Source organism: Lytechinus variegatus, chromosome 7, assembly GCF_018143015.1.
Source record: "Lytechinus variegatus isolate NC3 chromosome 7, Lvar_3.0, whole genome shotgun sequence".
Lineage (NCBI taxonomy): Eukaryota > Metazoa > Echinodermata > Echinoidea > Temnopleuroida > Toxopneustidae > Lytechinus > Lytechinus variegatus.
This window is the reverse complement of record NC_054746.1, coordinates 28989405-29013361: the sequence shown is the minus strand read 5'-3', so window position 1 is coordinate 29013361 and position 23957 is coordinate 28989405. Positions and strand designations below refer to the sequence as shown.

Sequence of the window (23957 nt, the reverse complement as noted above, 5' to 3'; positions counted from 1 at the left end):
AAAAATCATACTTTGGTGAAATTAATTTCAGCATTGCTATATTCCTGAAATGGAATCATTGTACTAAACTTCATAGAAGCATTTATCTGTGCACTTCAAATTACCTTATACATTAAATATATCAATTAATACATGTATATCTATTAATCACAAGGGAGGATGAGAGGGGGGGGGTAATACCAAGTGACTTTAAGTAAAAAAACATCTTCTCACAATCCTATGCAACTGACTCAAGCCACAAAGTTTTGAGAACTTACTAATGTGAACATTTCCACCTGGTGCATCATAGATACCTGGTGGTCATAAGAGTTTGCTCTAGCCTTTGACTCAGGTGAATATACCAGCCATTCCATGACAAAAGGAAGTGACTGATTTTTTTTTTTTATTGACCCTTTTCTTGATTTGTAATATTTTCTAGTATGCTCTACACGATGCTAAAAGAACAGCTCCAAATTTCTGAAATATAGACATTTCAAAAGGAAGTAACTCTATATTTCCATATAAAATGACAAATTTTCATTATTTAGTAAGAAACTCATTCCATAGATTTGATTCATTTTGTCAGTGGACAGCAGAAATAAATCAAACATCTTTCCCTACATCAAGAATGTGAGAATACTGAAATAAATAGTCTGAAATAGAAAAATATATAAATATGAAAATCCCTTGAGAATACTTACAGCAGCAGAGAGGTCATAACTATATCCAGCATTGCCATACAAGTCAATATCCAATGCAGTAAGTTTACCCTCGTTGGTGAAACCAACCTTGTAACGACCTAGGAAGGGATTCCTACCCCCTGTAGATATCATATCCTCATCTCTGTCCAACATGTATCTCACAGGTCGATTCAGTCTACAAATAAAAAGCATGATGAAAGTGAATATTAACCTGAATGAATGTGTAGCAAGAAAAATTGCAACTGATACATCAGAAATGCCTATATAAAATCAATTGATACTTATGCTGTAAAGAGCCAACCAGTATTCCAAATTTACAATCACTTCCAAAACTTGTAATTGATCTTGATGTTGATTTGCAATTGATTGCAGGTTCCTTGCAACAACTCCTCAGATATAAAGTGAGAGTCAAAAGGGGCCTAAGCTTTCGATCCTAGCAGAATCTTCTTCGGAGGCAAAATGACAAACATATAAGGTGGAACAACCATAATATAGACCACAGACATTCAACAGCAACACTGAAATAAGGAGACAAAAGGGACATTAGTGAGAAGAGTGATGAACATGACCACATCCTGGACACACAAAGTCAAATGAAACAAATTATAAGTGACCCTTCAATAAAATACAGCAACTAGCAAAGGTCACAGTATCCTTGCCTCAATCAGTTGTATAGCAACTGTTAATCCATGGGGGATATATATCAGAACCCGGTTAAGTTCAATATGGTGTAAAACAGCCGAAGTTTCATTAGTAATTTAAGATAAACTTTACAAAGCTTACTTTATTTTTACAATACCCTAAATTAGTGTGTATGCCATTCCTTCTAGGGCTGTCATGGAAAACATATGAGAAGGGATAGCCAGTCAGGAAGAGGGTCAGGCATTGATAGCGTTCTTTTTAAATTCCCAAGTTAATCTTTTTAAATGCCAAGCGTGGAAGGGCAAAAATAGAAAATGGCAGTCTTACTTGTTGGCAGCAAGAGCACATATTGCAGCTAGCATTGAGCTTCTACTTTCCTTTCCTCCGAATCCACCTCCAATACGCTTGGTACGACAGACAATACGATTGAATGGGACACCTAGAGCTATGGATGTGATTTTCTGCAATAAAAACAAAACAAATTGTGATCTTCAAGAGGGTTCTTATGAAACTGAATTCAATTAGAGCACTTTGACAAGCAACATTAAATTTGATTCAGTCAAATTAATTTCAAGACATCCAACATCCTCACTATAAAAAAACAATATAATTCAGATATTAATTCCAGATATTACAGGTTCAAAACCATTATTCGGAAAAAAAAGTTTAAATTCTTTACTCAAACAAATTTCATAATACAAATTGTCTGTTTGAATATTCATATAAATGATAGCAATAAAGATCATTTTACTGCAATAAACTCAAATATATTTTAAAATCAAGCTATAAAGATAAATTCTAAGATTTATTCATATACATGGGATATGAATAGTAAGAACCAATTATGTAGCAGTGAGCAATGTATTCCACGGATAAATGAAAAACAAACAGTCACAATAAATATCACTAAACTAACCTGAGCTTCTGTTGGATGTTGTGTTGAAACAAATATCTCAATCTCCCCATCCTCCCCTTTAGGAATAGCGAAGGCACACTGCGTCTCAAGGTAGAAATGCTCTTGACCTCCGACCTTCATCTCACCCTCGATCACATGATCAGACTTCTCTAGGGCCTCCTCAACATCACCATTCTTGAAGCCTTTGGTGACAGGGAAGAATGATTGCCTAGCGATGGCATCCTGTGAGAAGAAATTAAAACAAGGATTTACTGAAAGATGCAAAAGACAGTTTTGATACAATCTAGTACTGACTCTTCATCAGAACAGTGGCAATTCATTTAAAGATAAATGCCAGTTGTGGTAACAATCTCAAAATTACTTTTTACAGAATCTAATATAATGACCACGCAAGTGTCTGTTTGTATGAATAAAAAATATGTGCCATAGGATTCTGGAAGAAATTGTGTAAATGTTGAGAAATAAGCATAATAAGCGCGGATTCAGTAATACTTATCCTTAGTTTTACAGACTTTCTCACAAAATCAGTGTTTTACTGCAACTATTTTCATTTAGCTTTAAAACAAAAAAAAATCATTATTCAGTTGCATGAAAATAACAATTGTCGTTACTATGCCACTCAATGGTAAATACAATGGCAGCAATGGTCAATCTGAAGTAACTACATGGAAAATGAGATCAGGGAAGTAATATTGAATGTTTAAGTACAATGTTTAAATATAATAAAAAATTATATTTAACAGGACCCTGCAAATTCTTGTTAAACGTGAGTAGAACACAAATTGTAATTTGATACAGTGTTCTTTTTTTTTGTTAAGGCAGAGCTTGATCACCATCTCATATATCAAATGATGCCATCCTCTGAAAATAATAATTGTATAAAAGTATTTGCATTTTGGACACATTTCTAGTTTCATAGAGTTTGTCAGCCACCATAGAGCATGCCTAGCTATGACCAATGCAATAATTGCTTTCAATTTGATTAGTCAACAAGCATTGGATGAAAGGCACGAGCATAAAATTGTCCTTCCAGCAGCAAACATGTCCAATTGACATGTACACTAATTTTTTTCTCTGAACATGCCTTTCGTGTATGAACAGAAATCTAGAACTTACCTCGATAGTAATGATAGATTCCAACTCCTCGTATTCTATCTGTACCAATCTTGCACCTCTCTGTGCCAAGGCCTGTGTCTCTGCAATGATAGCTCCTATTGGCTGTCCTACATGGTGAACCTTAAAATAAAACAACCATATAATTGGTAAGGGCATATTGATGATATCATAAGTAAAATCATACACTCACTACTAACTATTTGAGTGGAGAGCATACTAGTAACTTTTTGAAATTTGAATAAATAATAAACTTGTTGAATATTAGCATTTGTAGCATGCAATCATTTAAGCCAGATCAAAAATCTAGGAAATGTAAGTTTCCAAAATCAAACATTTACCAAGATGTCTATGACTAAAATGCACCATTCTTGAAATGGTTAAGTGGTTCTCTCTATATAGTACTGCATTCTATGAGGGAAATACATCTTGCATTCCCAGTCAATTATGTATGTGTCCATAGGTTGATGCACATGAAATCAAACCATGTAAATATGCACTCTAAATAAGATTTTTTAACAGAAATTTTTTCAGCTCACCTCTGTTGTTGCTAATAGTTCTTCATCATGGAAGACAGATCCAACGTGATTGCTTCCTAACACATCCTTATAGCTCAAGAAATCATGCACGCCCTCTAGTGACAACGCCTTGGATGGATCAATGGATCTGTTTATACATGAATCGATAAAAGAAAGTGGATTCATCTTTGCAGGCAACATAAAAAATAGCTTACTTCTGAGTTGGAGTTGTTTTTATTTTATTGCAGAGCGCTTGAAATATGTTGGTGAATATACAGTACATGATTTGTAGGAACATTATTACTGGTACATGTATACCTGAAATAATTCTTAACAAAAAAATCTCAACAATGCTAAGACATCCAAGTCATTAACCTAATATCACTTCACAGCTATTTCATTCTACAGTATTCAATTGATTCCTACAACTAATACATACATGCAATAAGAAGTTAAATGTTAAACTTAGCTTCTATGTGATGATATAATACCACATTATTATTACCATTGTGTATCATCTCTAATAGAAATAACGCACAATGGTAACATGCAATCTTACGGAAAGCCTGACTATCCACTGCAACTCCTGAGCATAATATGACATCTACTCTTATGTATTATAGATACTTCACAGAGCTACCAAGTCTCACGCATTCTGCGTGAGACTCAAGCATTTTGGACTCTTGTTCATCCCCTCAAATCTCTGTCTCACGCAACTATCACAGCCTATCCCCATATACATTGTACACAATGTCTGTGATCTCACTCAGATTCATAGAAAATCTCACGCATAGCTGGTCTTTGAACTTGGCATCTTTGACTTCACATTAAAAAACTTAAAGATGGCATAAAATCTACCTTCAATTATGTGAAAGACCTCACAGGACCCAGTTGCATGAAACTAAGTACTATAACTTCCCCTTGACTTACAACTTTTATGGAAATTTTTGACTGGCTGTTAATCCCCTTTTCCATGGGACAGCAATTGATGACAAAGATATCATAATATTACTAGTAACTTTTGAAAAATGGGATCCTGAACAATGATTACTCACATGATTTTTGCATGTGCTTTCTGACTCATCACAAAGGCCAAATACAGCTCGCCTAAAACAAATAAAGCAAAGTTATGTTGGAAAATAACAATTAAGTTAGAAGAATGAAGAGAATTATAAAACGTAAATTACATCAATCACACAACAGAATCAGGCATATATTTATATACAAAGGGTTGCACCCTTTATGCTTGGGGTGCATGACCTAATACTTGACTTGACTATTCACAAAGAACACAAGATATTTTGACAAAAGATTGTGCAAAAGGATTACTTAATTGCTTGAAGTAAGAAACATTTTGCTATACTTTTTTTTCTTTCTCACCTGCTATGCTAGGCATATCATCAATATAGACTGCTTCACCAGTGGTCTGTTTGTAAGCTGATTTATGGACGAGTGGACGACCGACGGGATCTTGACTGGGTTGTCCCGGGGCAACCTCCTGTAAAAGTAAACAGTAGTGTACATGGACGCATATTTCATCTTTGGCAATTGGATTGAAAATGATTAAGAAACAAGTTTTTTTTTCTTCTGTTTAAAATGAATAAATATAAAGAGTCAAATGATTCAATATTAACTCTCAACACTCGGCTCTTATATCTTAGACGTGTATCTATTTTTCTTTAAACAAAGAGCCAGAGCCACGTCTTTCATGCAGGAATCCAAATCACCAATCCTCATATTTCATTATAAACAAAACAATAGAGAATGTGGAAAGTCACTGTGAAAGATGCATGAATACTGCTTTGTATAAGTAGTATTCCTGCGATAAGACAAACCACAGCCTAATAGTAAGGTGCCTAATACTTATAAAGAGTCATATCTTAATATTTCACAGAAGTGATGAATCACACAGAATAAGAGAGGATGCAACAATTATGAAATAAATTTTGCAGTGTCTATTGATACTATCAGATCATGCTATAGTTCAAATGAATAAGTTAATCAAATTAGACACAATTTCTTGATTGAAAGCAATTTCATACCTGATAGAACTGAGTAGCATTGATAGCTTGCTGATGGTGAACTGAAGTAGCCGATTTAAAGTTGGATGGAATGCATTCACTGGCAACTGATTGCTATAAAAAAATAATGAAAGAAAATCTTTACAATTAATATTCTCCATAAGCATATAAAGTTTATAATGTGAAATAATATTCTGTACTTTGCATGCTGCCATGAATTTGGATCAGAGCCCATTAACACAAAACTTAAATTGCGTTTGATTGTAGGTCTAAATAAATTGATATATTACTTGCAAACAACTATATTATTAATCACTTAACTTAGTTTACAGGGCTCTGGAAACATTTGCCATGTGGCTTCCTTCTGGCTTTTCCTACTAAAAGCCAACTGTATAAAAAAATGAGGGCCATATTCTTCATGTGAAGCAAACAGAAAGCAATGTGTATATGAAATATTCACCTCAAGCTAAGTCAACATTACAGAGCTGCTAACCTGAACAAAAAATATTTTAGTATTTTAAAAGCTAACAAGTGGAATGCCTCTGGCCGTCTCACCTGCATCACGCAGTTCAATATAGTAGCAGTGCTGACTTTGCATACTACTCTAACTCGCACAAGATGTTCAGTGATACATGGTTACTCTTATGTCCTCTTTTTATGAACTAGACCAATAAACTTACAGAGATATGATGGTTATTCAACAAAAAACCCCAACATGGCCAAAGTTCATTGACCTTACATGACCTTTGACCTTGATCATGTGACCTGAAACTGGAACAGGATGTTCAGTGATACTTGATTACTCTTATGTACAAGTTTCATGAATCAGATCCATAAACTTTCAAAGTTATGATGGTAATTCAACAGATACACCCAATTCGGCTAAAGTTCATTGACCTTTGACCTTGGACATGTGACCTGAAACAAGCACAGGATGTTCAGTGATACTTGGTTACTCTAATGTCCAAGTTTAACGAACTAGACCAATAAACTTTCAAAGTTATGATGGTAATTCAACAGATACCCGATTCGGCCAAAGTTCATTGACCCTAAATGACCTTTGACCTTAATCATGAGACCTGAAACTTGCACAAAATGTTCAGTGATGCTTGATTACTATTATGTCCAAGTTTCATGAATCAGATCCATAAACTTTCAAAGTTATGATGGGAATTCAACAGATATCCCCAATTCGGCCAAAGTTCATTGACCCTAAATGACCTTTGACCTTGGTCATGTGACGTGAAACTCATGCAGGATGTTCATTGATACTTGATTAACCTTATGTCCAAGTTTCATGAACTAGGTCCATATATTTTCTAAGTTATGATGACATTCCAAAAACTTAACCTCAGGTTAAGATTTCGATGTTGATTCCTCCAACATGGTCTAAGTTCATTGACCCTAAATGACCTTTGACCTTGGTCATGTGACATGAAACTCTAATAGGATGTTCAGTAATACTTGATTAACCTTATGGCCAAGTTTTATTAACTAGGTCCATATACTTTCTAAGTTATGATGTCATTTCAAAAACTTAACCTCAGGTTAAGATTTGATGTTGACGCCGCCGACGCCGCCGCCGCCGCCGCCGCCGCCGCCGCCGCCGCCGCCGTCGCCGTCGGAAAAGCGGCGCCTATAGTCTCACTTTGCTTCGCAGGTGAGATAAAAATCACAATAAAGGAAATCAATATATTCAAAGAAATATCATAGGACAACAATTAAAACTGAAACTTAAGAAATTATTAATTTGCAAGAAACCATCATAATTCTTCTAATTTTGCACTACTAAATACTTAAAATCAGTACTAATTGGCAGCTCTATTAATATTTTAAGCACCATTTTCCTGTATATCTCTAAAGTTCCAATAAAAGTACACACCTGATTGGCTGAAAGTTGATCTAATACCATGAGATAAAACTTGAAGAAGAAGCTGATGGTCAGTGATTTCCTGTAAGACTCCATTCCCCCTGGAGCACCAGCAGGAAGGGGTAGATCTTCAGCAAGGCATGAGAAGGTAGCATCAAGCATGGATTCATCCCACTTCCTATAATGAAGAAGATGACTATTGATTTACTCTAAGCAATATGATCTCTTCTTGTTTCGATGCATCCTTAAGCTTCTTTAATGTTTGATTATTCATCTATACACAACAAAAAAAGTAAGTCCACCCTAAATCAAATTGCTGTAACTTTTGAACGGAATCATGTTGAGATATGATATTTGGTAGGTGGTTTTCTTCACTCATGAGGCAACTGCTGGGGAAAAATTAGATTGATCGGCTGAGTCATGCATGAGTAATTAAAGATTGAATTAAAAATGACCATATTTGAAAGTCACAAGAGTCGTATTTCAGATTGTGCAAATACAAAGTTTGGCAAAAGTTGTTTTTAGGTGAATTTTATGGTGTTAATGATGTTTTACTATCCATCATTTAGCCACTCCACACACAATTTTGATATCGTATCTTCATGGTTGAGTGAGCACAATATTGCAGGGGCCGCGGAAACGGGGGTGGGGGGCTGGGGCCCCCACTTTTTTTTCTAAAAGCATGTACAAAAATGTAAAAATGACCATACGATTGTGATTATTTGCATGGTCATGCACCCCCCACTTTTGACTCAGCCCCCACCCAAGTTGAAAACTGTTTCGCAGCCCCTGAATTGTGACGTATCATCATAGGGGTTTATGGTAGTATCCTCTACAACTTATTAGATTATGTTAAAATTTGAAAATGTTGGTGCCTCCTCCGATTATAGGCCCCTCCCCATTTTAAAATTCTGGATCCACCGCTGATTCGTCCATATATTCAACTGATCCTGAGAAATTGTTTAAAAAAATACATTTATGCAGTATAAAGAGTATATTCATAAGTTTTCGAATGTGCTCGCTCAACCATGAAAATGTTTAAAGTTCGGAAAGTGTGTGGTGATAGAAATGATGGATGATAAAAGAAAAGCAATTAAAGTCACATTTGAAACCGAATTTGCCCCTAATATTCACTTTATTGCCATTTAAAATGAGTCTGTGACATTGTAAATACCCATTTTCCCACTTTGATGCGTGCTCACTCATCCATAAATAAACAAATCGATTTCATTTTTGCACAGAATTCTGCCCATAGGTTGATAAACATTACTGCCAAATCGACATTGCTAAAGACAGCCTAAAAAAAGTTCCACCATATTGAATAAGGGGTTACTTATTCTTAAACATATGCACCCATAATGTACACAAGCCTATGGAAGAGGAAGTCAAAATTTCAACAAATATGAAATGAGGGTTTGTTTCATGGACGGTTTTTGTTACTTCTACCAACAGTTATTTCATGAAACTTCGCACATGGCTTCAGAGTAATACTATCCAAAAGGCGCGCACACCAAAATAACAATTCAATACGGCACAGAGTGGGGCCAAGGCCTTGAACTTTCTTCTCATTTGCATAATTTTCGAATATTGTGTGCTCACTGATGCATTAAACTTTGGAATTTTCATAAAAATCAAATCCAATGAACCATTCTTGGAGATTTGTAACAGATATCCATAGTTACAAATTGCATTTTTTCCAATAACGTAAAAAAGAGCTAATCACATTCCACATGTCCATCCAAGCGTGAATGTTTAATTAAACGCATCTGAATCATTGAAGCATGTTAATTGGTCATGAACATAAAAAAAAGCTGATAAATTCCATTACCAAAAAGAAACAATACCTGCCTATGATATTTGAAAATCATATTTTTTGTTTTCAATAAATGTTCATTGAACCGTGAAACGTTGAATATTGTTGAAAATACTCTTCTAAAAAATAACTGTCACCATATTCTATCATTTTTATTGATAAAAATGTGTAAAACATCCAATTATAGCAAATCTGGATTTGTTTATTCAACCGTGAAATTTAGCCAAAAAAGTTGTATGGTCTTTTAAAAAGTACCTTTTACAAGCCTTCTGACTATTTTTCATGATGGGAATGTGGAATCAATTCCAATAAAATGGAATCAAAGTCATGATATTTAGCTTGTGACTTTTGAAAAGTGACATTTTTGCCTTCTGACGGTGCTCACTGAAGCATGACGTAAAATACGTAAATAATATTTACTCAGAGGGTAGCTTATAAAATTACCTACACGCTCATGTAAAAATATATCAAAAACTTGCATTGGTTCGGAAATTATTGATGTTTGTTCAAAGGGGGAGTTACTTTTTTTGTTGTGTATAGATTGATCCTTACCTAGATTGCTAATTGGTACAATCCCAATCTGCCTGATTTGTTTTTTTTTACTCATCCCACATGACCAAATTTCATCCGCAACTAATTTCTTAATCTAAAAATCAATATGTTCATATTCTGACCATTTGTCCAACATCTACTTCAGATACACACATTTTGTATTGTTCAACCACTACCTAAAGCTATCCAATGATTTTTGCCAGCATGCAGAGCTTTGCGATGATGCATATTAGTCTTGTAGAAACCAATGCATCATAGAGTTGGTCCACTACCCGCATTGCATCTTTGTTTCTTATCATTGCTGCAATTTCAATCTACTTTTCATGGAAGGGGAAATACAATGGAAGTGAGTATTATGATTATCCTGACATAATTCACAATTTGTTAAAAAGAATATGTGATCAAACTGAGGATTCTATCTTTGTGCCAATCATGGCTCATCCTAAATATGAAACCCTTTAGCATTGATAATAATGATCTATTCATAATAAACTACTCACTTTCCCATTAGTTTCTGCATTGTCTTCAGAGCTAGTACAGTTGTAGCAGCCATTCCTCCATATGCTAGACTCACATCTTGGATTACCCTAGTTCCTTCTTCCAACACAACTCTCATACCAGCATTCACAATAGCAATGTCATCCTCACGACGGGGTGATTGCTTGTAAGCAAAGAAGTATTCATTCTATAGGCAAACAAGGAGAGGAAAGATTCCAAGTTAGTTTGTTATTTTTTCATCATTATTTTCAGAAGCAGCAAGATCATCATTGGCATAATCATTATTACCATCAAAACAAATACCAACACACCATCCCTCTCAATTCAACTTAACTATTAGTTCCTTTATCATGAACATCATTATCATCATTCCACATCTTCAGCACCACCATTTCCAAACCTATTTCATTGTTACCTTTGTAATTATCACCATCTGCTTCATCTATATTGATATCACCATCATCATCATCACCACCACCACAACCACCACCATCATCATCAATGTAACTACAATGAAGAATGGTGATTCTTACCTGTTTTGTAAATGGGATGGTTATCGACTTAAGTACTTCATCAGGTTTGATGATGTTTCTCCTATATCCAGTAAAGAAGTTTTCATCCATAATAACATGTCTTGACCCTGGCACAAAGAAATTCAGATTCTATAACTTAAAGAACACAATAAATATGTTTAATTGACTTTGTCATAGTGATCAATGAGTTTCCTCTAATGACCCAAGTACATTTTGTTTGTCTATGTTTTACATAATTAATAAAGAACAGATACTAAAAGAGCTAAAATCTTGAATGGTCAGCTACAGAATATTTAAATTTAAACAGGATTCACTCCATTGTTCAACTCCAGCTGGCCTTCCACCTCACATCATCATAAATAAACAAGTATCTACTTGAACAAAAGACATCATAAATCTCACAGTAATGACACTGAATCTATTTATTTTAAATCTAGCCTATTACCACATACGTTGGAGACAAGAGGAAAAGTTTCTCAAGGAGGATAACATCACCATGCTTACCTTCAGATTGTGATACCAATTCCAGGGTGCACCTAGCAGCCATGAATATAGGGTTTAAGTCTGAGATAGGACTACCAGTCACAATGTTGCCCCCTACAGCCTGTGATGACAATTTGTTGGATAAATACAGAATGTAAATACAGCATGTCACAGACCAAGGTAGAAATAAAAGTCTATTTTACACAACTGTGAACCAATACTAATACAACTTTGGCCCATTATCATTTCTAATACTAAATATACTATATCACTGAAAAATATGAGAAAGGATGGTTTCCAAGATTTACAAAAAAAATTATTAAGTACATAAAACATCAAATTAGAAAAAAAATAGAAATTAAGATTTTTATATTATAATAGCTATTATGGGATAGCCTTGTGATACATTTTATTTTGAAAATTCTGAGCATTTTTTATTGTGATTCAGATTTGGTAATGAAAATAGAACATATCACTACAAAGAGAAGGTATTTTTTTATTGATATTCAAATGACATTGCACGGAAATAACAAATTTGAAATGACTCAATACTCACAGCCACATTTCTTATCTGTGGACCAGCAAACCACCTCAACATTTCAACAATAGCTTCAAATATTCTGTTCTTGTGACCTAAGAAAGGAAAATTAAAATTTTGATAATATTGGCTTTCAATTTCGAAACAAAAACCGAACCTGATTTCTTAATCTATTAAATACCGGTATCTAATCATGTATTTTTTTTCAAATTCAAGAATATCATTCCATAGCATCATATGTATGTTCATGATATACATTATCAAACATGATATGTCATACTGTCAAAGACAGTGTAAGAGCCAAAAAAAATATATGCTAGAAGATGCATCTTCTTGATTACAGAACTACAAACTCAATCTTTCATTGTCATTTTCACTTAACAGAAAGTTGAGAAGGGACAATAAATATGAGTCAAGAGTTTGATAACTTATTACCCATAAGTATCTTGCATTTCTATAGGATTTATACATTTATGAATTCTATGAATGTTCAAGAGATTTGTAAAATGACACTAACTGGTCTGTAAATTTCTAGACACATTTCTTGAGAATGGCAACAATTCCATTCAAAATGGTTTATTCAGACCAACAAACAAACACATTGGTGGACACACATTTGATCATTGATTAAGAGATATAACAAGAACTTGCAATAAATTGTAAGCCAAATTAAGGTCCAAAATGCAATATTAGTCTTGCAAGAAATTGCAAATTCACATTTGATTCATTCTTCCACAAAAGACAAATGATTTCCAATCGTTAAAATTCATCTACCAACTGAAAATATGCAATCAAGCGTAACAACTTTCTTGCAACAAATATTTTTTTTCTATTTTCCTTTAATTTTGGAAACATACATATCACCTTACTACTGTGCATTAAAACTTACCAGGGTGGTCCTTGATATAGTCTTTAAAGAATTCATCCATACATGTTAAACTGACCGATGACCCTATGACTACACCATCATCACTGACCTCTATCTTAGTCAGGTCAGGGATTTGAGTGACAGATACCAAGGCCGGGTAAAGCTGATTCTTGAATTTTACTTCTACACCTGTAAATAAAAAAAAGACTTGAAGAATTACAGGGCTGAGCTTGATTTAATATGACTAAACAATATTCTACCTATAGATGTAACCGAAAGGAAAAGGCACTTTATCTAATGACCTTCAGATTGGATTGAATTGGATATTACTTCCAAACAACTTAATGATTGATAGTCTCTTTTTTTAGAACTATTTTTCTCTTTGTACCGGTAAATCTCTTTGTAATGAGAGGTGAGCTAACCAAAATAAGGTATGGAGGAATTCAAAATACATATGTAATAATATTACATTGAAGTATTAAAAAAAAATTCTCCCTTTAATTTAGCACTTGACTGCATAACTCAAGGCTGGATCCTTCCTGTTTGACAAACCTCAGTGAAATATTACTCACATTCATCATACGGCTATATGGTCGAGTAGCACAATTTTCATTAGTACAATAACAATACAGCCATATGGACTCATTGTGGTTTTCAAATAAATTTCATTTATAACCCACATAGCACAATGGATTTTATTAGATTTTATCTGCATTAAATGTGCCATTAGCGCCAATAAGCCAATAAGGTAATTTAAATGTAAATGCAGAAATAAATCTGTAGAATTGTAACCTGTGAAGAATGTCACTTTGATGGAATACTCGGATCTACAATGCTAATTTTTTTTCAATGTTTATTTTTAGCAGACTTCCACGACCCTGACCTCTCTTTACAGATTGATATGAATTGATCAATATTCTTAATACCACAGGATTTGTACTTAGTAACCATCCTCAGGAATCAAGAATGCAGAATAGAAATCAACATTTTAAAATAGTATAGACTTTTGGCTTACAGTAGAAAATAATGATTATACTGTATTATACCAAACATTGAATTTCTTTTAATAAGCTGGTTACAGAAAAGGAGTAATGACATTATTTTAATATACATGACAATACAATTTGATAACAAAAAAAAGGAAATCATAAACAGAAAAGACTTAAAACTTACCAATTTCTGAATTTCCACCGATGAGCTTGGAATGAGGATATTTGACCTTGAGATCAAGAAGTTCATCAAAGGTCACAGGTTGGAACCATGTGACACGCTCCCCTCGGAAACACACTGTCTGTGCAGGTTCATTTGCACTAAGCTATTCAAATTGAAAAAGAAATTGATTAAAAAAACATCAGTATGATTATTTATTGCAATAAATGAAAACTGTGAAGGTGGGTATGGATTCGTTAAATCTTATCAGAGTACCACATATTACAAATGTAAATTTCATCAAAATATTCTATCCAAATATTTCTTTTCCTGGTTAACAGAACAGCCTTACTCCCTGCGGAAAACAAAGAGCTAATGGGAGACAAATGTAAATAGCTCTCACAAAACAAGGCCTGAAAGCTATAATTCATAAAAAGGTAACTGCTACTTGTACGACATATGTTAATTTGATCAAAATTAATGTCCTTATTTTACAAAGAGATAAAATTCCAATATGATACAAGTATAATCTATCATTTATCAAATCTTACCAATAGATCTGGTGGGAAGATGAGGTCTTGAGAAGGATCATACTTTGAGAATTCTTTTGGGTCAAACAAAAGTCCTGATTCCTATGTTGAAAAAAAATAGAGACAACACATACAGTGGAACGTATGATATTAGATACTAGAATTCTGTCCCTTGAGTAGTCAGTTAAAATGAGGTACAACTAAACTGTGGTATGGACTTATTAGTAAGTTTTCTCTCAAAAGCCAAAGCAAGCAGTGATTCAAACCTGAAAAACTGTAGAACATGTACTGTAAAAGAGGACTTCCCTTGAAGCAGACTTCATAATTTAAACATTCAATTTAATCCATTAAGAAAGTTCCTGAGGAGTGAAACAATTGGTGTAATCTTAACAACACTTCAATACAAATAATACACAAACAACTTTCCCTACCTCCACCCCCCCCCCTCTCTCTCAATCTCTACACATGTTTTCAATGGAGCTTGATAACTATTATTTTGGTATCATATGCATTTTTTTATAGTAATAACCCTAATGGAATAATACTTATGTGTGCATGTCATATAAACCATTGCTAATTGTTAACATCCTGTGAACACTTTGTCTTGGTATTACCTCTTTATTATCAGGTACACTGTTGTTTTGTGATGGACCATTCTGACAACCTCCTCCACAACACCCATCCTGAGAACAAAGAGAGAAAGAAAGAAAAACCTTTTCAACAATTTCTCCTTCTAAGAATAGATTATTAGTGATTTTTGTTTTTACACTCACAAAATTCTAAACCAAACCATGGACCCAACGCTAATCCTCAACCTAATTCTTTCCCAAACTCAATCATAACCCTTAAATTACGCAACTCCTTTGGCTCTCTTTGCAGGGGTATGAAGGATTAGCTTTTTAGTTGATTTCAGCTTATTTCAGCATTCCTGTGAACAAAATTATGTGAGTTCTTTCAATTGCAGCTATATTTTTTACACTCTTTAGCCTTTTTCTAGCTCTTATTTTAGTGACCACTCACACCCCAGTCTGTGTGTTTTATCAGACAAGGGGGTTGGAGGGGTAAGTCCTTGTTGACATAATGATGGTTTGCCCCCTCCCCCTTCAATGAGGTGTCTACTCAGAGCTTTCTTGCTGCACTTTCACTGCCTCTTCTTTTCAGAATATCTTTTTTAAAACAGTTCCTTGATCAACTGAAAGATTTCTTTGTGTTCTATTCTACAACTGTACTTTACATGAAATATCTCAATGTACTTGCTGTTTTGACAATAAAGTTAGACAAACAACTCAACTTCTACCGTAAGGTTTTATGTTATACAAATGATGCACAGATGTGGGTGTACCCGTAGGTTTTGTGAGCATAAGGTAACTCTGGAACTGTCGTTTTAAACCCATGAGGCTCAGCCGAGTGGGTTTAGACTAGTTTCCATAGTTACCGCATGCTCGCTAGTCCTACCAATGCACATACAATCCTGTGTATCATTCTTTTATAGAATGGCAGAATTTTGGGGCGAATAAGTAATTACCGGATGCACAATTGCAAGGAAATCGGTTCAAATGACAGTAGAATCTTACCTTCTTTGTAAATGTCTTGTAAGCTTGCAGAATAGGTCTGTAACCAGTACAACGACACAGATTCCCCTCAAATGCTCCATGAATGTCATCCATGGTAGGCTGTGGTTTGTTTCTAAGGAGGGCATACATGGACATCACAATGCCAGGCGTACAGAAGCCGCACTGTGACCCATGAGCCTTTGCAATCCGTTCCTGTTTGGACCATGTATGAAAAAGCTAAATCAGCAATATCATGTCTCTTCAAAGCCTTCAAATATCAGTCTCAGCAATTTGATCTTGTCAGCATTTGTCATATAATTTTCTTATATGCTTTTCACACTGCACTTTTTGTCCTAAATTGGTGGGGCTAAGAGGGGGTCTTAGCCCCACCAATTTCCCGGGGTTAAGCTTAGCCCACTTCGTTTTCACACATTTTGGCAAAGTGGGCTAGCACGGTAAATATTACGGTACTATCTGGCCCTGCAAAAAAGCAGGGTTAGACGGCTTACTGTGGTGCTAGCACCACAATTGCGGTGCTAAGAGATGCATTGTGAAAACGAAACAGGGCTAAGCATTAGCCAATCACAGAAGTCGAATTGCACGTTAATCACGCTCTGTTTGGTAAAACCATCAATATTTATGAGCTGAGGGATCGTCCAGGGTTAAGGCAATAACCCCGGTTGAGCAGATAGAATGTGGTTAAGAAAGACAGTGTGAATAAAAAAAAAGATAGTATGGGGTTAAGGATAGTCCGGGGTTAAGGATAGTATGGGGTTAAGGAAATGCAATGTGAAAAGCATAATAGTCAGTGGGAAAGTACATGCCATTCAGACTGGTATGATATTGTATTGAGTGGTGGATGGGAATTAAAGGTCAAGTCCACCTCAGAAAAATGTTGATTTGAATAAGTTCTCAGAAACAGATTTTAGTATGGTCTGAATGGATCAGACTAACATTCCCAAAATGCAGAAATATTCTCTCTCATATCTCCACGTTGTAAAGGAAATGACTTTGAGTTTGATTGAAAATGCACAGACATTGAAAACGCAATTCTCTACCCCCCCCAAAAAAAAAAAATATATATATAAGTGAGGTGCCAATGACCATTTCCATTATTTGATGTTCATTCAACAGCTACGAATAACCCTGAGCACTACCATTGAAAGGATTCATATTCATATTCAAACAAATGAACCAACCAACCAAAACCTGGATTACATTTATGCATGAAAACACATGACTGCATGGTCACAAGTTGATATTACAATTATACATGTACATGTAAAATAATAGCAGGGGAATGTTAGGTGGACTTGCATGAGAAAGGGTTATCAGCCATGTCTTCAATCTCCACAGTATCATTGATATTTTACAAACACATACTTGCATGCTAATAGCTACAGACCTGTGGTATATCAGATGGTCTCAATACTAGTGTCAACACCTGGGCCTCTGGGTAAACAACTTGATCAAACTACACTGCTGATTATGGTCACACTCATGTAAACAGCAACTTCACAAATTCTATATATCCAATATAAGTGTAAAATTGTGTCCAGTTTTTTCAGTTCAGTTTGGTTTATTTCATTTCAACTCAAATCAATTTTAACAGCAAAAGAAATCATTACAAAGATATAAATGAATATGCAAGTATATACAGTATGACAATGTGGCATACATAACTAAATATATACAATAGACACGAAACAATATAATCATAATAATAATGATATTTACGATGAACTAGATAATCTGCAGATAGCTGCAGACTATTCATGTTAAAGAGTTTCGCATATGATTTATTTTATTCATCTTTACTATTTAAAGTCCAAAGTCCAAGGTGGGACTGGTAAGAATCCCTTTCACTTCCATTTTTTCAGTTTTTGACCCATCATTTCTTTTACTTCAACTCGCCATCTTAAACGTTATGGTCTTCCCTGCTTTCTTTTTCTCTCAATCATTCCTACAATTATACTCTACCGAAGACTATTGTCTCTTCATATTATGTGGCAGTAATATTTCAGTATGAGTAAATCATCATGTGTCAGCAGTGATCTTGGTTTATTCATGAAGTCAAGAATGTATTACTATTCACTGGATTTCTTTGCAGCCCAGATGTTGAAGATCCTTCTCAAGCATTTCTACTTTCCTTCAATCGTCTTCCTTCCCAAACAGGATTTTTTGGGGCAAATTACCTTTTAAAGGGGCTGGCATGCCTGGATGATTGAGCCAGTGTATGCTGACATACATATGGCAAGCCATGTCATTTTTTAAATTTCAAAAATTAAATTATTGATATAAGAAGCATTGTGTTGTATACTATAGTCCTGGGGCATGTTTCATAAAGAGTTACACAATTAAGGTAAATTTTTCATTGCCATAGTAACCCTGAATGTGATTGACTACGGAGCCTTGTTACAACAGTATTTGCCACAAATAGCAAAGTTACTAAAGATTAACTCTGGATGAAACCAGCCCAGGGGCCCGTTTCTCAACACCGTCATAAGTCTAACTTCTTGACTAAAGTCAGAGATAGTGAGCTACTTGTCCGCTAACCGTTTCACTAAGCCCTCTTTACCAAGATCGGGTACAACAACTTCACTAAATATTTATGACACCTCCGAACCTGTCCTAACTTCTTTCTTAATGACGTAGTGGCATCACGTGGGTGGACTATGACATGCAAAAGTGCTTAGAAATTTTAAATTTATAATCTTACGTAATCAATCATAGAGGTTGAAATTACATCACAAAACAAGTGGGATAATGCATTCAATGATAATTGTAATACAAATAAACTATAAAAACTGTTGTCAAATGCCACAAAACCATTCATTTTGAAATAGTAAAATGATTTAATCGATAAAGGTTCTACCACGTCAGGCCATCCATAACTGACCTCGTATTTGTGGTTTTCAGACCCCTATTACCAGTTGGATAAATTCTATCTCTAATTCATGCATATAATTTGTCAAATATCGTATGTTTCGGTATCAATAATTAAAAATGTTTCGTTAAACTATATTTTGATGACGTTTAGAATCATGAAAGACCGTTTAATTATCATCATTTTACAAAGAAAACCATTATGGTTTACTTTCGTAAACTATTAAAATTGGATATTCAGGGGGTACCCATCTCAACGTCCACAAGTGATTTTTTAGTCATGAAATGAATTATTCATAATTTGATTTTCTCTGCAATAGAATGCTCCAGTCTTCATGGTCTAAGTATGTATGATGCATAATTCACCTGTGCTATTATTTTGAAAAGAGTTATTTCCCAATTTATCACAATATTTGCAATTCTGTCATAATTTTTCTTTTTGAAAATTATGCTATTTTTTTACTAAGGCTACGTCTCGTCTGCTCTTTTTACCGATAGTATCGATATCAAGGTATTTTAGTTAGGAAGCCTTTCGTGAAACAGGTTTAGTAAGATTGGAACTAACTCCGTGGTTTGTGGATAAAGATATGACTAACTTGTCCAGTTGTTGAGAAACGGGCCTCAGGTGGCTATTTCACAACTTACAAGGGATATTTTGGACACTCCGGCTTACGGCTGACTGCCCCAAGTGACAATGTGTTTTTTTTTTGGCATTGGTCAGTTAATTTCTTCCTTACCTGCACAGGATGTAGTTTTGTCTTGGTGCTTCCAATTCCTTCTACTGTTGTCACTGCTGCACCATGTACAGAGCATACAGGAGCTAGACAGGCATTCACTGCATGGTGACTGATGGGTCAAAATTCCAGTCAAGAATAACAACTACATCATGCCATGGTTTGAAGAATATATGAAGTTTGAGTAAAATAATGACACCACATTTGTTCCTGTGACAATTGCATAGTTTTCAGGATATAAGAAAAGGGTCAGGACTTTCAATGGGAATTCATCAGTAAATACTTGGGGAGGTTTAAAACTCCAAGATTAATTAATTTCATCACCCAGTAGTTTTGAAAAAAAATCACATGGACTAATAGCTATGGACCGATAGCTGTGGAAGCAAGTGTATGTATGTTGGTGTACAAAGCCTAAAACTGGTATAAAATGTGATATAGAGTTGAAAATCAATGTTTTTCAGTTATGTTTAGACTACTCAAAAATAAAATTGATAAATGCTACATGATTATTGCCCAAACACATAGGATGAGGGTCTCTTATAAACATTGATTAAGTTACTGGTAACCGTAGCATAATTCAGATAATGCTTTTCTGGAGCAATTGCTGACTGCTTATCCATCAATTACAATTGATTTAAGTGGAGCTAGAACATTGTGAGCAATTTTTTTTTTTTGGGGGGGGAGTGGAGGAGGACAAACTATTTTATAAGCACAGTAGTGCGCATTCCTACAGCTTTGTTGACCCAGAACATTCTGGTGTTACTGGATGATTTTAATACTGCTGTGAAAAGTGTCTGAAACAAAGTGACTTTACAATTAAATAATGAGATAAAGAAAACAAAGAAATTTAATGAATTTTCTAGTATACTGAGAATATTGAATAAAGAGGATGACACCTAGCATTCCATAAAAAAGACTAAAATTCATGAAGTCTGGAATTTAACCGGAGTCACCCTATAACATTACAAAATGCTATTTGTTGTATGAAAAAGGATACACAATTTTGCTGGTATTTCTGTTGTATGATGACACCATTACAGTGCAGGCTCCACATCCTCCTTCTGCACATCCTAGCTTGGTTCCTGTCAAACCCACTGTCACCATAGTTACCAAGAGTTAAGGTCAACAGTTCACAAATCATAGTGAATTAAGCATCAATGATCAATAATTACTGCTAGTTTCCAAATCTATTTTCATTATGAGGGCACCTGACCTAAATAGGAGTCCGATTCATATTATGGCAGGAATTTCATTTGGTATCTTTTAATTGTGTTTTTTATCTTTCACCTGCTCCATTATTTTGTGTAATAATGAAACTGAAATTGAAGGATTGGTTAAACAATAACATAATACAGACTTCCTGCAAGAGAGAAGGCTCAGACTTATGTGCCTCAGGACAAACTGCATCATTTTGTACAAGGATCATCCGGTTACCAAGGCAATGGCTGAAATGTTCTTTATTCATTAACAACCCACCTCCCCATCTTTGAAATAAATGAAAAATATCTAAAATTTACAAAAACTTTACAACAAAACATTTTTTGCCAATGCTAATAAACTGGCATTGTTGTACAGGCCATTATGCCAGATTTCTATCGTGGGGCTTTCAGTATTGATATCTGCCGCTAGCCCAACAAAGATCTATAACATCACTGGGCTATTGAAACAAAGAATCTTGAAATTCAAAAACTTAGGGCAACCCAGGAAAAGCTGTATTTCAAAAGCATAGCAATGGTAATAATATCCAAGACCTTTGAAAGCGCATGGAAGGCATTATGACATGAACTGCTTTACTATTATGCCCGGGGGGCCACTTCCATTCACGAGTGGATACCATGCGCGACCATGGGGTCTCGAAAAGCACCCTAAACACGTAATTTCCATATTCTGAAAATGCACCCCTTAACAAGTATTGGCGTGTGAAACCCTACCCTTAACAAGTATTGGAAACACTCTTGGCAAATATTCCCTGAAATGAACCCCTAAACAAGTACAGGAATGTTTTATTGTTACGGGTCCTTTGGTTGTCGGCTTTACCTTATTTGGTTTAGTACGACCCCACCTTCTACACCTCGCGCAAATAGGACTCTAAACACGTAGTGTTGGGGCAAAAAAGACATCCTTTATAAAACATTTTAATTTTGTTTTATCATCCCTGCAAATTCGACCCTAAACATGTAATTTTCCTAGCGAAATAGATACCCTTTTTTCATTATTTTTGTGTTTTTGACACCCTTTTCACGTTACGTACGTAACGTGCCCTATCGTGAAAAGGACATCCTTTTTACGTGTTTTTTTGGTCGCGCATGGTATCCACTCGTCAATGTAAGTGGCCCCCCCGGGCTATTATGGTGGCAACCTGATATTGTTGAAAACAGTCTCCTGATCCCAGTAAATAACTTTTTCAAAATAAAAGAAGGTTGCTACTTTAATACACATATACATCTAGGTCATAACTATAAAATCAAGCAATTTCTGAGCTGACCTTGTAGTCTTTAAATTTTGAGATACAAGGTTTGAACAGTCAAGTGATAATAAACTTTCCTTGAATTTAGAAATTGTATATAAATGCTTTGTCAGCTCTTGAAAAACTCCATTTCTAAACAACACACATACATGTACATTGGATGTAACTATGGCAGGGAAAAAAGCTCTATAAAACTACATGTCCCACTTAATGATTCAGCTTACAACATTAATTATAAATTAAACTGGAATATTTTGAAGTATATTCTTCCCTAAAGGATACATTTCTTTCGCAGGTAAACTAGGAGTGTCATTTCTGGATCAGGGTTTTTCTCAATGACCTGGAGAAAGTTTAATGAGGAAAACATGTTGATCACATATTAATCATAATTTTAAATAGTTTTAACATATACAATCACTTCAGCCTCAAAATTTTGAGCACAATTGGTCTTAAAAACCCTTCGCCTATTTACACATGCAAAAAAAAGTATTGCTTATAATAACACATCTTGATAAAAAGAATAGCTTGCTTTATGTTTAAAACAAATTCAGAATCAGGTGTTTTTTTTCTCCAAAACAAAGCAATCATTCGTACATAGCCATTGTTCTCCAATTTTTATTCATCAATTACATCAAGACCTTACAATATATGTACATATATTTTGTCATTTAAAACATCAATGGAAGGAAGTACAAACAAAAGGCAAGAAACTGATATAGGAGAAAATTCTAATTGTTTTTTGTTCATAAAACAGGACAAAGCAATCTCATAATCTGACATTTTCTGAATCATGAAGTTGTATTTATGAAGATTTATACTCTCATCTCTAAAAATTATTTTCTACTTTCAATTCCATTGATCAAGCAAATGTAGCAATCATATGAATAACATCATCAAGTAGCGAGAATTAGAACAAACCTTTTTGCCATTGCAGAAAAACAGAAGTACAGAACCTCCATTCTCTGTGGTCTCCATTCTGTAAAAGCACTCTCTGAAAGTTCAAGATCTGGATTTCCTGAAAAAGGGGCATTTGTAAAGAGATGAATAAAAATAAGACTACCATTTCATATCTAAATCTGCCCTTCCCCATTTTTGCAAGGAAGCTTTATAGACAAAAATCCAATGCATGTATTCTACATTCATGAACATGTGATCTGTCACAAGGGGAAACTTTGTTTGGTTGGCCCATATGGCCTTTTATTTGCATCCAAGATAAATTCATACATTTGACATGATAAATCAATGTTTGAAAAATATTATAAAGAGGCATAGGGATAAAAAAGAAAAATACAATTTCAGAGATAACAATTACAACAAATGAAAAGCACAACATACATGTATCGGACGCAGGGGACCAGCAAAGAACAGGATGTTACAATTACAGCGAGAAAATTTAGAAAAATAAATCCTCTTACTTTTTAGCCTTTGATTCCTCATTTTAGTTATGGATCCAGGGGGGGGGGGCAACATCAGGGGTGGTATTCTGAGATCCATTTCATCTCAGATAAAATAAAATATTATATCAGTGAGATAAAATACCCTTAAAATCTCTCCGAATTGGTATTCTGATAAAAAAAATTTTATCTTCATTTT

The 23957-nt window shown here is 34.7% G+C and overlaps 1 protein-coding gene across 1 annotated transcript in view; it reads right to left on the bottom strand.

Annotated features, from left to right (window-relative positions):
• Nucleotides 1-23957, bottom strand: part of LOC121418924 (xanthine dehydrogenase/oxidase-like) — a 40146-nt gene that overhangs the window by 8669 nt on the left and 7520 nt on the right. The window contains exons 2-23 of the mRNA XM_041613133.1: nucleotides 23283-23379; nucleotides 22647-22704; nucleotides 20895-20991; nucleotides 19901-20009; nucleotides 16299-16490; nucleotides 15339-15407; nucleotides 14746-14826; nucleotides 14219-14360; nucleotides 13067-13234; nucleotides 12196-12272; nucleotides 11661-11760; nucleotides 11157-11263; nucleotides 10626-10810; nucleotides 7773-7938; nucleotides 5912-6004; nucleotides 5250-5367; nucleotides 4925-4976; nucleotides 3891-4017; nucleotides 3355-3474; nucleotides 2239-2460; nucleotides 1650-1783; nucleotides 681-855 (exon numbers count right to left, since the gene is read on the bottom strand). Of these exons, the coding sequence (XP_041469067.1) occupies nucleotides 681-855; nucleotides 1650-1783; nucleotides 2239-2460; nucleotides 3355-3474; nucleotides 3891-4017; nucleotides 4925-4976; nucleotides 5250-5367; nucleotides 5912-6004; nucleotides 7773-7938; nucleotides 10626-10810; nucleotides 11157-11263; nucleotides 11661-11760; nucleotides 12196-12272; nucleotides 13067-13234; nucleotides 14219-14360; nucleotides 14746-14826; nucleotides 15339-15407; nucleotides 16299-16490; nucleotides 19901-20009; nucleotides 20895-20991; nucleotides 22647-22704; nucleotides 23283-23339 (2649 nt within the window). The 5' untranslated portion in view covers nucleotides 23340-23379. The remainder of the gene's footprint in view (nucleotides 1-680; nucleotides 856-1649; nucleotides 1784-2238; nucleotides 2461-3354; nucleotides 3475-3890; nucleotides 4018-4924; nucleotides 4977-5249; nucleotides 5368-5911; nucleotides 6005-7772; nucleotides 7939-10625; nucleotides 10811-11156; nucleotides 11264-11660; nucleotides 11761-12195; nucleotides 12273-13066; nucleotides 13235-14218; nucleotides 14361-14745; nucleotides 14827-15338; nucleotides 15408-16298; nucleotides 16491-19900; nucleotides 20010-20894; nucleotides 20992-22646; nucleotides 22705-23282; nucleotides 23380-23957) is intronic.